The 14,480-nt window shown below is 36.9% G+C and overlaps 2 protein-coding genes across 2 annotated transcripts; both read left to right on the forward strand.

The window, feature by feature from the left end:
- Window positions 1-220: 220 nt before the first annotated feature.
- Window positions 221-10,508, forward strand: smg (sterile alpha motif domain containing protein 4 smaug). Its single transcript, XM_068771946.1, has 7 exons — window positions 221-690; window positions 2,711-2,918; window positions 4,356-4,999; window positions 5,592-5,792; window positions 6,959-7,050; window positions 7,813-7,946; window positions 8,374-10,508. The coding sequence occupies exons 1-7, from the start codon at window positions 246-248 to the stop codon at window positions 8,591-8,593; spliced, it is 1,944 nt and encodes a 647-aa protein (XP_068628047.1). The 5' UTR covers window positions 221-245; the 3' UTR covers window positions 8,594-10,508.
- Window positions 10,509-11,848: 1,340 nt separating this feature from the next.
- LOC137928859 (gastrula zinc finger protein XlCGF57.1-like) lies at window positions 11,849-13,306 on the forward strand. The gene has a single exon (XM_068771858.1). It carries the CDS (start codon window positions 11,849-11,851, stop codon window positions 13,274-13,276), a length of 1,428 nt encoding a protein of 475 aa, XP_068627959.1. The 3' UTR covers window positions 13,277-13,306.
- The last annotated feature ends 1,174 nt before the right edge of the window (window positions 13,307-14,480 follow it).

Genomic DNA, 14,480 nt, shown 5'->3' on the forward strand with positions numbered 1-14,480 from the left:
GTTATGAAATTATAATAGCTATTTTACGGCAGATGGCAATGACAATGTTATGAAAGTTATAAATATCATAGGAATGAAAAATAATGGAATCTAGATTAGTTTTTTTTGCAAATAAATAAGATCTTCAAATGTTTGGGAGTAAAATATTTATCTTGTTTCATTAAAATCAAAATACGCAATATTATCTGCATTCGGCCATTTTGGATTTTGATAATATAAGTAGTGTTTGAAATGTAATAAATGTTATGTTTTCATTGCTACCTGCAATCATCGAATTAAAATTAATTGTGTGCACACGTCACGCCCGTCGCGCCGCCGCCCCCGCCGCAGCGTGCCATACGAGCTGGTGCAGCGGTCGAGTTGCGATCAGCTGTCAAGGAGCTTTGACGTGTTGGACACAAACAGATCGACTGTCGGCTGGCTATGCCTTTGCGGCGATGAGTGGCACCTTTTACGAGCAGCTGGGGGGTGTGGCCGGGGCCTTCGAGCAATGGGGCACGTGCGAGCGCACCGTGGTAGCGTGTGCACTGGCGCGCCGTGTGCCCTGGCCGGGCCTCAAGCTCGTACAGCGCGCTGTGGAGGCCGCGCTCCAACACCACGCGGACGACGACCAGATGGAGCGCGACGCCAACGACGAGACCCTGCTGGCCAGCCTGCTCGCGCCGCGCGCTGACGACGACCACGACGAGGGTAAGGCGACAATAATTTACAAGCTTTATGATATTACAATTTAATTACAAAGTGTATCAATGGGTTTCTGATGCAATCAATTGGAATTTTATTTTTTTACTCTATACTCTAAATCTAACAGGACCCTAATTAATATACATCAAATGTTTTATAATGTTAAGAATACCCATAGACTGGATTTGGTTTATTAAATATGATTCTATTTTGTTATTCTAATCATCAGTAACTATTAACAAAAAACTTAGAGTATTGTTAGTTTATTAGTTTTAGATGCATACCCACCCACTTAACTATTCTTGCAGTTGCATGAAGTAAAAGGATTGTTAGATACTGAAGTGTTTTGGGATCAACTTTTATGTTTATTATTTAGTGCTTGTTTACTTTTAAGTTTCTATTTTGTGTATGAAATACTTTTACTTTTTTAAAAATAGATTAATTAAACATCTAGTTTTGTTCTCAAATTATTAGTAAAACCTGCTGTGCAGTGGTTATATATAGCCATTTCATGGCAGCCTTTTACCACAACTGGTTGATCGATCACTAATTGAATTTCTAATAAGTGTATTCTTTATGTCAATTATTATAATTTACACTGTTTACAAGCAATGAAAGCCAATATAGAGAATCTTGAATAGAGTTGAATTATAGGTGACGTCCCTCTAAATGCTGAACAAATATGACATATATGTAATAAGCATATAATATGTTTAAAAGCATGAAACTTGCTTTATTTTATACTAGCTAATGTGAAGAATCATTCAAAGTGTGTCACACCCACTTTGAATCATTCTTCTCTGGACCCACCTTGTGGGTAAAATTTCGTAAATTGTGTTCTTAGCTGACCTCTACTCTGTAAAAGTAATATTGTTGCACAATTTTAAGTCTCTTATCCTCAGAAATATTATGTTAAATCAGTAGATACATGTAAATCTCTTATTTACATATGGTTTTGTGAAACTTGTATTGGTGAGTATGACTAGGTTAGGACTTCCTAAAGTAAAATGGATGCTTAAGTTATTTTTCTGCCGTCATAACAAAATTTTTATTACTTGTATTGTTTCTGCTATTAGCTTGAATTGTTAAAAACCTTAGTAGCAAAGTGGATGTACCTTTTACAGTAATGTGAATATCAAACTTGTGATATCTTTTATTATTTAAGTTTCTACCTGTAATAAATTCCAAAACATTTTTGAGTAAAAAATTGTAGCAAAATAATGAGACTTGATAACATAATCATAACAGAAGGGACTGATTCAAAAGGTTCATTATTTTTCCTGTCATCAATTTGATAAGGGCTATACTAACCTAATGTTAATGAATTTTTTTATGTCCTGCCAAACTTTGCAGTGCACCTTGGCAGTGCAGTCCTGATTTATGGTGTTGTTATACAAATCTTTCCAAAGTGTCCATCATCACTTAATGTGTCAAGGGAGATTCTGTTGACTCCCTTTCCTGATTTTTTCAATGCAAAGCTTCTGATTATAATCTAAAACGATACATTTCTATAAAACTATAAAGTATATATTTGAAATCTACAAACTCTGAATTTAATGCTAGTGAATTTTCTCAATATCTCTTTTTGTCAGGTCAGGGCATAAAATATTTTGTGGGTATATAAAGTGTTGAAATTTAGTTTTATATTAATGTACATATAGAATGCATGCACTATGAAAACTTTGAGATTACCTACATCAAAAAAATATATTACTGGAAGTCCAATGCAAGTGGTTTTACATTGAGTTAAATTATTCACTAAGTGAATATTAAAATGCCAGAAATACTTAAGTTTTCATTTAGCCTATATGTAAAAGTATATGTGCATAATATGTATTGCTAATCTTGGTTTCAACATCACAGATTTGTTTTGTTTTGTTGTACAATTTCCTCCTGTTTCTTCTCCGTAACTATAACACCTTATGAAGCAGAGTAAGAGTCAAAAGTAAAGACCTGTTAAAAGTATCAATGTCAAATAAACAAATTTTATGTGGATCTTACATTTTGCAATTTTTGGATTTTGCAGGTAGGGAACGCCTTCGTCAGGTGTTGACGCTGCTCCCGTTACTGCGGAGCGACAACGAGCGCGCCAAGAGCGTTTACGTGGGTGCGGTGCCCGCGCTGGTGCAGCGCTGCGTGGACGCTCCTCGCCGAGGCTCCGCCACTCCCGAGCTGTGCCGGCAAATGCTATCCTACCTGCTTGTGCACCCTGCCCTCTCTTACCACGAGCAGAGGTACTTACACATTCCTTTAGAGATGAGGAGAAAGAGATACAAGAAATAAAAATGAACTCTCAACACAACTATGGATTATCTTTCATCCAGAATATCTAGGACCCACTTTTTTAAGTTTTAGATGTAATCTAAGTATATTATTAATTAAATCTTATCATAGCATTCAAGAGTTTTTAGTTTATTGAAATGGGGAACATGGTTTGTTGACTTATTTATGTGATTGATATTATAATGTATATATCAAAATTCATTTGGAGACTAAAAATGTTGAGCTCCTGGCTTCTCTAGATTAGCATTTCAAGCCAGTGGTAGCTTCGACTAATGTGTAATGTAAAATTTTGAAGTCTTACCACCAACAGTTGACTGACTGGTGGAGTTTCTGAGTCACTACTGTCAGAATCCATCTATTCATACATTCATGTTATATTCAGCTGCAGGTGATTTTAGTGATCACCTATGTATGTATGTTAAGAGAAGAATGTCAGAAGTAATAAAGTCAGAATTTTATAAAGAACAAGGGAAGGAGTTACTCTGTTAGTGACTGGTGATGAAGTGATGATCCTTCTGGGGCTGTTAGGTGCTTCATATCTGATAATACTAAATAGGTTTTAGCAATGGACTGCAAACTCGTGTAGACTAGTGTAGTAGTAGTTCTCAATAGTACTAAGTTCAAAATTTAATGCCGTAACAGTTCTTTATGAACCAACCTTTAGAACAAAATTTTACTGCAACAACAATCAATAGAGAAGCCATTGTGTATCACTTCAACACTTATTAATTCATTAATATTTATTATAATCCAATTTTAAATGCTCAGAGCAATCACTTGTTCACATTAAGAGAAGAATAGCTGAAGAGTCCAATTTATAGAAACTAGACTTAAATTAAAGCCACATATCTCTATATTATCCCCCTTTAATCAGCATAACAATGACAAAATAATAACACTCCAATTAGCTGGACATGCCAAATATTTGTGAAGAGTCCACAATAAACTCTGTCGGATGATTTTTATTACTTTTGTCTAAGACAGTTTCAGCAAGCTAATGCTAAACAGTAAAGTAAATGCCTGTATTCTGCATTGAAAATCAGAATGTTTTTATAAACTTTGTTATTTGGATTATAAAATGCACCATCTTGTCTCAGTTAAAGTAATTAAGTGGGAAAAATATTTAATGTAGAAGGGGCCTTAAATTCTCTGATTCTTTTCAAAAAAAAAATTAAAATTTAACATTTAATGTTTTAAAAGCATTAATATCATAATTTTTTTTTTTTTTGGTAAAATGTGCTCTATACTGTGTTAAGGGCAATAGATCAAAGGTTTGTACATTTTTTAGTAAAGGTTTAGAACAAAAAGATATCAATTTAGTCTTTTTTTAGAAATATTATTACTTCAATGTGCAACACATGATAAATACATGATGATTTTTTTTTCAGAACATTAACACAGTGGCTACGCTACTTAGAGAACCATATATCAGGCAACAGGAACACAGAGTCAGTGTGGCAGCAGCGGATAGATCCCTGCCTGCTGCCGGAAACCAACATATGGGCTTCCAACAACAACTCGTTCAGGCGAACGATAGGCAAGAATGTTGAGTTTCGAAGCATTCTCGATGCGACTGAAACATACGCAGATCTCCTGCAGGAATCCTTCTCCAAGAATGGAAGGGACGTAGACATAAGCCTCGACGGCGACGTGTTGAATTTTGACGCGGCGATAGGACAACCGAAGTCGCAGAGATCGAACAGTCTGACGCCGCCCTCCTCCAACTTTATGAACATGTCATCCTCAGCGGAGAACTTGAGCGACGAGCCATTCGTCCAGAAACCGAGGAGTTTTTCACTGTCCAGCGAGCACAGCCTGAGCCAGATCAGGCCGATTAGCATCCTATACGGCACCACCGGCAGCGAGACCAGGCTCGATGACCTGAGGTCGAACAACTTTACGGAACACCCTGGAATGTCCACGGTTGGCCAGTGGCTTAAGAGTTTGAGGCTGCACAAATACGTCTGGCTCTTCACTAATATTAGCTATGAGCAAATGATGGAAATGGACGAGAAGTACCTCGAAAAGCTAGGTGAGCGCTTCGCCTCCTCTGTTCACAGTGTAGTATTGATATAAATAGAATTATGACTATTTCCGTCTGTTGTTTTGGGCTATAAAAAAAAAAACCTGTATAAATGCAAGCCGCTAGTGAGGAAGACGGCGCCAATTTTTTTGGTTTATTCTTTAAACATTAGAAATGCCTAAAAGTTTTTGGGACTAAATATATGTTTCTATGATAAAATCCCTGAAGTAATTTTAAATATATTTTCAAGAAATTGAATTCTTATGCTTAAAGGAACATTGTATCATAGATTACATAGAAGATAAGCATGCCTGGGATTACTATCGTGTTGGTTTTCACGTGACCAATAGACAATTTATGTCAGGAGTTAATTGTAAAGTTATTGTATCTAATTTCTTGGCAGGGTCTTCTGGATAGTATTGTTTCTGTACCTGGCAGTAGTCTGCGTATAAATACATATTCAAATTTATGTTATATCAATGTCTTGATTTTTTGCAAATGCTCGGCTAAGTCTATTTGAAACAATAAATGTTTATTTCAGCGTATTTATGATCATGCTTAAACGCCAGTTTGCACAGCCTTGCTAAACATTGTTTTTCAGGCGTAACGAAAGGCGCGAGACACAAGATCCTGGTCTCGATCAAGAAGCTGACAGAGCGGGCCGCAGTGCTGGACCTGGTGCGGAGCGAGCTGTCGTCCGGGGCCATCCCGCGTGCGCTGGAGAGGCTCCGCGTTCTGCTGCTAAGTCCCATGCTTCCCAGCTCTGATCTCCCGCCCGCCATCGTTGCCGCTCTTGAACTAGGTATGCTATTTCCAACTAATAACCTGAGCTCTTTCACCAAATGACCTTCCGTTTTTATATTTCTTAATGATAATTAAGGTTTTAGTTTTTAATTGTAATTACTTAAAATTGTGAATGTAAGGCCAAAAATCTTGTTTTAAGATTACCAATTTGTTCAAATTCAGTTTGTTTTTTTTTTTTGCCCAAATTGAGTTGACGTAATGATGTTTAAAAAATATATATATATACACTTTCATTCAATGTCACTGGAAAGCACTGTTGTAAAGAAGAACCCAAGATTGTCCTGATTTGATAGAAACGGGAATGAAATTGAGTTATTCAAACACAAACGGCTTTAAACTTGGATTATTTTTCGAACCCTTTAAATAAAATTGAAAATATGCTTAATACAGTAGCACAGGTATTTATTGCCGATGTTTATCACTCTCTTTATTAGAATTTTTTATATAATAAAATTGTTATATTATATTACATGACAATTCAGAGATATTGGAATTTATCGTAAAATATCACCTAGTAGTCCACAAGAGTTATTTTAAAAGAATTATCACTTACTAATTCTTTAGCGATGAATATGTTTTGGCTTTAACAAACAGTAAAGTCGATTTTTTTGAATTTTCGAGTGAAATGGAGATTCGTACACATAAAATCAGATAAGAGATTATTCAAATTGTCGCTGTAATACATGCAGTTTGACTATATAATACATAACATATCATAATACATAACATGGATTTGTACCTTTTTTGCACCAGTGTTCCGAGACCTGCAAAGATTATAAGCGAAGCATTCTTCCTTTGCATTCAATTCAATCAAAGCTATATTAATTTAGACTACCAATGATATTTATTTTGTCGTTTATCTTCTACACTTATTTTATTTTTGTCTGTAGTCATAAATCTTATTTGATTTTTAATTTCTAGACTAGTGTGTATTATTTTGTTTAAGTAAATTTTTTATTTTGTATTCTGTCATTATTATACATGTATTACACTAAACTAATATTTGGTTCTGAAGCCAAAATAGAGAAAGAACACTGCTCTAAAGTCAATGTTGAATTGATCCCGCCTTACATATTTGTTGTGTATAACAATATGTAAAATTAAATATATGGTTCGAGTGAAATAATATTTTATATCGACACTGTATGTCCCGATTGATTTTAGCTTCAAAGTGCATGAACGGCTGCATCACCGCCATCGATCCGGAGCCGGAGCACGTGGACCCAATGTCTCTGCACTGCTGGCTCGTTGAGAAGGTATGCTAAACATTTTACTGTGTGTTTCGATCGTGACATAAAATTAATTTTTCAATAGAGTATAAGTTAAATGAATGTCCAGCACCACAGTCCTACAAGACATGGGTGCTGCAAAGCAACCTAAAAGTTAACACATTCAAAATGAAAATATACGCGTAAAACTAAGAAGTCATAATGTAATTATCATTAAAAAATAATTATTATTTTATATTTATTTATAGCACGATCTCTTATACCACTGATGCCATATCACGATATATGATAAGCAGTCAGCAAACCACTCAAGACTTATCTGCGATCCGACGTAACTAATGAGGCGGCGATTGACCACCGCTATGTAATTTTTAATGCAATTTTGTACTTTGGGGTAATTGTGAATTGTGTGTCAAATCTTTATAATGCATACAGCGCCATCTATTGACTTTTAATCTTTCTATTAACCGCCATGGTTTTACAATATCAATATGTAAATAAAGTGAAAATATAAATGAATCGCAAATGTATTACAAAGCGCAAAGCTCAAAACCGGCTCCACCAATTGACATATTCTTACCATACTTAAGTAAGGACCCGAAAAAGTTCTTACGGGTAGAAAAATTGCAGCGAAGATAGTAAATCTTTTCCGAGAAATCACACAAAAGGTTTAAACTTTGTCTCCTTAGCAGTCAAATTTTTGACAGCTATCAAACCAACAACATTGTTCGCCTGTAAAATATATATTTATGTAATGAATACACTATATGTGTGTATGTCTGGCGGCAGGCCCTGCACCACGAGTCGTTCCGGCGGCCGGAGCTGCAGGAGGCGCTGCGGCGGCTGCGGCACCGGCTGCCGCCGCGACAGTTCTTCCACCACGTCGGCGAGCTGCCGCTGCACGCGCACAGGCACAAGCCCAGGCCAGTGCACACACGCGCACATACATCCCCGAAGAATAAGCGGAGATAATAAATATCGCGATCTTTTACCGTCTTTCAGCTTTGACAAAAATTAGTGCCGTGTTATATTAACGCCATCAACTGTATTATGTGTTTGTTAATTGCAATATAGACTGAGTAATACGCGGAAAGAAATGGGGGGAAAGGTGTGATCGGCCGTTTCTTTCCATCGATCCACCGTCAATGCTTGCAGCAGCGGCGATCATCTTCTTTTTTCTTAGCTCCCCATATACGCTTTTGTATTATTTGCCATTATAAGTAAGCTACTACCAGCACGGAATGCTGATCTGATGAGTAGAGATATGTTTGCAAGAGGTCACGACAGAGGAAAGAAGAGGATTGTTTGTTACATTGTTGTTGTGCTTGAAATAATTAATAAATATGGCAGCAGGTGGCGCTCTGGGGCGGCGTGCGCACGCACGGGCGGGCGCCGGTTCGCGCCGCCGCCGCGCGGTAAATCCAACTCGTACCCGCCGTTCCCGCCCGCGCTGTGGCCGCCGCCGCCGATGCGCGCGCGCACCGCGCACTCGGCGCCGCGCAGCGCTCCCGAAGACTACTCCGGCCTCGACGCGCTCTGCCTGCAGATGACGGAGCAGGCCATCAACTGACTCGCGGCGCGCCACGGCGACCGGCCACGCCTCCGACCTTCACAAACCTTATTACGAACTCGTGCGCCGGGCGCGGGGCGAGCTCCTAACGAACGATGATTGTGCCACGGTCGGTGTCACAGCGAAACCTCTTTCGTTTACTTAATAGCTGGTGCTATTATCTTCATCAAATATGTTCCCTTTTACCGTTTACAAAGAACACTTAGTTTGTACATACTATAATTTTATTTCTGAACAGTTCACTCTAGATAACTAAAAATGTTTTAATGGAATTTTATTTTTCTTGATATTTCGTTAGTGATGCTTGTAAAATTGATCGTGGTCTCACTAGATGTTCATTCATCGGGAATTTTATATGAGGAAGAGAACAACGGAGCCAGTCTCCGCCAGCTCACATCGGAGAAGACCAGCTCGCGTACACCGGAGGCGAAACTAAATCGGAACAGGTGCAATGTGTGAAGAGATACAGTGCAATTAGTGTAAACACTCCATTTACAAATGTATAATACTTATTAACGAATACTTATGTATTGAATACCTGGTGACTCTTTGAGTAGGTTAGGGTCTTAATGTTATGACATATTGACGTATTGTTAGGGGCACAGATTATATAACATTATTGTTCACAGATTATATATTGTTGACGATGACAAAGCATATTGTAACTTATTTATTTATTTTAACATTGACACTTTTCTATTGTGGTTATGATAAGCGTTATTTATATTTTAAGATGGGATATAATTTAAATGATATATCTATTGTAAGCGAGGGGTCCATAGTGTAGGGCTGTGCCTTTTGCCTCACCTGGAGGGGAGTTCATCACAAAGGCCAACCGTGTATAAAATCATTTGGGTTAGTCGTATTTATTTACTTTATTTATTTTGACTAATGTGCAAGAACCAGCGTCGCGGGCAATAAGGCATTCGCTCGTGTATTGGAATTATTAAGTGTCTTTACATAGGCGGACGGCGCGAAGGTTCGTTTATTTTGGTAGCAATATTAGGCTAGAGATACGATAAGACGATGCAAAATACAAATTAAATATAAGTGGTACAGTGTACGGGGCACATTATTGTGTGGCGGCGAGTGAACACTTATCTATTATGAGCTTAAAGTTAGTTCGCGTAAGGTATACATTGATACATCGACCTAATCTGCGTGTGCGCCGCTGCGGTATCCTACATTTGTCTGGTGCTAATTTGCATTGCGATAGCGGGTAGTGGATAGGTTAGCTAGTGTCGTGTAGCGGCCGGGGCACTCCGCGGAGCGGCCTAAACGCCTTCACGTGTTTTCAGTTCTACATGACCTCTGTCAAATTAATACTGCAATCCCTTTTATGGGTGACCGCAAATTAATTAGTTCAAAAATGACATTTGCTCAGTATACTGATGCGGATTTTTTTTTAATTAGATTGCAGAGTTAATTATTTATGTGACAGTTTTAATAGGTTTGTTTTAATTGATTATGATAACGCTGTTAGCTTTTTTTACGAAAAAGTGTACTTTTTAAATTCGCCTTTTTTATTGGATGTAACTGAATAGATTTTTTCGTGCATTATTTGTGTAATCTGTGTAAATCATGCTCTATGTGCATCCGGCAGCCGCGGGTAGCGGACGCGTTTTATGAGCTGCAATATGTATGGCTTGTTTTAACGAGATCAAAAAGTACTTTTGATTGTGAAATGTGCAATTTATTGAGTTTTATTTACACTATGCGTGCGCGCTGCCGGGGTGTCGTCAGCAGTTCGCTCGAATTTATTTTCCCGACGCTGGGCGCGCGTCGACGTGGCTCCGTTTTTTGTGCCGTTTCGTTGTCTGCTTGTTTTCTGTTCTATTATTTTAAATCTGTATCTTGACTGTGATAGAGAACAATGAAGTTGACTTCCAATTAAATTATGCAAACCTTCCAAAATAAATTTGATTGAAGTCGATTCTTTTTTTTAATGTCCTTTGTGGATTAATTATTGGCTAGAAGTATCCTATTTTCCCGTTCCTTAAATTTCTAAACAGTGTTCATTTGATTTGACTATATAAGAATTGAATAAAAATTGTTTCTATAACAAATACACTGGAAGGACTGTAGCTCCATTTCAATCGCATAACCCACATAAGCAAGTATTCAAATAGCAATGAAGGCTTTGAAACTTGTGAAGAAATATAGATGCGTTCACACTGCCACTGTTCTGTAAAATACTATGAGTCCAGTAGACATCGACAATTGTAAAAAAAATATAATATATTGTCGTATGGCTACTTTTTAAGATGTTCAAGCAATAATATTTAATCCTCTTTCTTAGTTTCTAAATTTCTTCAGTCGTGATTTCCGTGTTATGGTTCATTGAATTCACTTTTGCCTCAACAGCATGTTACAATCGTGAGTTAAATATATTTATCTTTTGGTATTAGCTGTACTATGACTATGGTATAAACATAATGTACGTGACATTGGGGTGCTTCGCTTCCGAAGTAAGCACCACTGCGTGACCACCAGCCACCGAGTGACCGCCCTATCCTTCTCGTTACTTAATGTTTAAAATATATATGTGTAACATAAATTGTTATTAACAAATGTAGTCTGTAGTGAGTTCAGGAGATCAAAATGTGGTCATCATCGTTAGTTTTATTGTACAACAAATTTGAACGGGACTTGCACTGCTAAGTTGGTATGCTGTCGACTTAAAGCGATCACATAACATTCAAAAGTAAGATGAACGCGTATTACTATGCACTTAGATAATGCAAAAAAATAATACTCATATCCATCAAGTGATTTAAATTGACTGTTTGTCCGTTAGAATTTATATACAACATAAAGCTTTACTGATTTTAAGACAGCAGAGTAACTATAGGCGCTGTTTTAACGAGTTTATTTTAACTAAGCTCATGGCGCCTTCAGGAAACTTGGTCAGGCCATTCCATTTATTATTTTATTTAGTTTATTCAATAAGTTTTGCAAATGAAAACAATTTTATGTTCATACTTTACCGTAAGAAAACTGAAAGTTTTCTTACATTAAAATATGAACATAAAATTGAAATTTTTAAGTGGCTCAATACTTCAATGCCTATGCCTACAATGAAACTGAAAAAATGTTATTGTTATACCAATATTGACATCGAAAATTATGGCGGTTTGGATGATTATTACATATTTAAGAAAAAATAAATTAAGACACTACATATGAATCTACATATTTAATAGAAAAAAGTTTAAGTTAATATGAAAGGGTATTTGTTTAGGTACCTTCTATAATATGGATTCGAATGTGTGTAGAATATGTTTGGATAAAACCGCAACAGTCTCTCTTTTCGACAAAGAAGATGATATTCAACATAGTGTTAAAATAATGCAGTGCGTGAACATAAATGTAACGCAAGATGACGGACTGCCTGGCATGATGTGTGCCAGCTGCGCGAACGAGCTTGCCATAACGTACGCATTTATACAAAAATGCGAAGCTTCAGATAAAACGTTGCGGTCCTTATCCGCCGATTTCTTAGAACTTCAACAAAATATTGAAATAGACATTAATCTTGAAGACATTAAACACGAGCTCGATCAAGACAACTATGATTTTTTATCTGATTCAGTTTCGGAACAAGTTCAGAGTACGGCCAAGAAGAAAAGCAAATGTAATGAAAGAAGAAAAATTGAAAGACGAAAATTTAAAAGAGGCAAAATGGGGCCAATACAGTGTGTCATTTGTGGCCTGCTGGTGACCAGCCCGTCGGCGATGCAGAGCCACATGCGCACACATACGGGCGAGAAGCCGTTCGCCTGCCCCTTGTGCGATGCAAAGTTTTCCACCAAAGGTTCCCTGAAGCGACACAATGACACTTATCATCGTGAGCGCGAAAGGAAATTCACGTGCGAGACTTGCGGCAATTGTTTTTTCAGGAAAAACGACATCATAACCCACATGAGAGTTCACTCTGGTGAGCGGCCTTATGTCTGTCCCTTTTGCTCCAAACGCTTCCGGCAAGCTGCATCCCTGATAAGGCACAAGAGAACACATACGGGTGAGAAACCATACTCCTGTCCAATATGTGACAAGAAATTTGGTGACAAAAACCTTGTTCAAAAGCATCAAAGCGTGCACAGCGATGAGCGGCGCTTCAGTTGTCACCTGTGTAACAAGTCCATGAAGTCCAAAACTGCACTAAATGCTCACTTAAGCCTGCATACTAATGAGAAGCAAAACATTTGCACTTTTTGTGGAATGGCTTTCTCAATGAAAGGTAATCTACGTACACACATGAGGCGGGTACATTCTGAGAGATCTGGACAGTGTACAGTTTGTTTGAAAACATTTTCTGATTTAGAAGTTCACATGCGAAAGCACACAGGGGAAAAACCCTTTATCTGTGGTTTGTGCAGCGCAGCATTTGGAGTTAAGCGCAGTCTAGCCCACCATATGGTGTTTAAACATGAAAATGCAAAAAAGTTCAAATGCTCAATAGGAGAGTGCACTCAAACATTCCCCACTGCTACAATGCTAGAGTTCCATTTGTTAAAGCAACACACAAACCACACACCATACATCTGCCAGTACTGTTCAAGAGGTTTCTTTCGCACCAGCGACCTCTCCCGGCACATTCGAGTCAGTCATTTGGATGCTCAAATGAAGTCCACCACATTGAAGCCTATAATAGTTAAGCCTTACACCTTGCAATACTCTTAAATCAACACTGAAGTGTATTTAGATCTAAAGGAGCTAATTTGATTGTGTGTTGAGCTCAGTCCAGTAATATTAAGTAATTGCTTAAAATACTGATATATACTGCCATCACAATATGAAAGAATGCAACATGACTTTATTTAGTTATAATGTTTAGATGTAACAGACTATGTATTTGGTCTTAACAAGAACAGATACATTTAATAATGAAAAGTTTACATTTTTTATGATTATCTACTGTTTATTAGTTTTATTATTTTTAATTGCTTATAGTAAAAGCGGCCACCTCCTGCAGAGAAGTGACAGTTGAGGCCGGAGGTAGTGTTTACTATGATTCCTGAGCTATTTTGCTAGTCAATACTTAAGGAAATTACTTATTAGCCCATAAAGACTGAGAAGACCATTTTAGTATTAAGTAATTATTTTGTGTAACTAAGGTCCTGTGTAATGACCATTGTGTTGATACTTATTGACATGTATGTGTGATTGGAATATAAAGAAATCATAATTTAGTGTGACACAAAAGTATTATATATATTAATATTATTTTATAGTTTATTGGCATCTACAACTAATTAGCTGATCAAGTTGAGATCATCCACATGTGAATATAATCCAAACATTCATATGTGTAAAATTTAATAATCAAGAAAGATCAAGATTAGGTGAGCCAATTACATCACATTCTTTACAACTTATATTCATGTACGAAGTATCAAACCACATTACATTATAAAATTAAAGTGATGGTTACAAATGATTGTGGGATGTTAATTGTATTGGATGTGTTTAGATGAAAAGTTATGTAAAGCACACAATGTAGAAGGCACAAAATAAATTATAAACAAATGTGTTTATCATTGTCATCTACCCTAATGGAAATTTTTCCTCTCCTGCTAGTAGATAGAAAGCCTAGTAAAATTTAAAATTAGGAATACGACACAAGATACAAGGATTGTTTGTATACTAAAATAAAGCAAAATATTTTGGCAGTAATATTTTGATTATTTAATTAAGCATCCGATATATATAGCAAATTTAAAAAAAAGACACGAATTAGAATAAACCAAAATGAACACAATAATGCAATCCATATTATTGTAAATGGGATGAATGTGTGTTGATAATCATGGATTCCGAAGTTAACTAAAATAATGTAACGTTGCATTTATTATTTTGTTTACAATGCAAAATTATAATGTACTGT

Source organism: Battus philenor, unplaced genomic scaffold, assembly GCF_028537555.1.
Source record: "Battus philenor isolate CCGP_79_NKW_IND1 unplaced genomic scaffold, ilBatPhil1.0.hap1 SCAF_11, whole genome shotgun sequence".
Taxonomy (NCBI): domain Eukaryota; kingdom Metazoa; phylum Arthropoda; class Insecta; order Lepidoptera; family Papilionidae; genus Battus; species Battus philenor.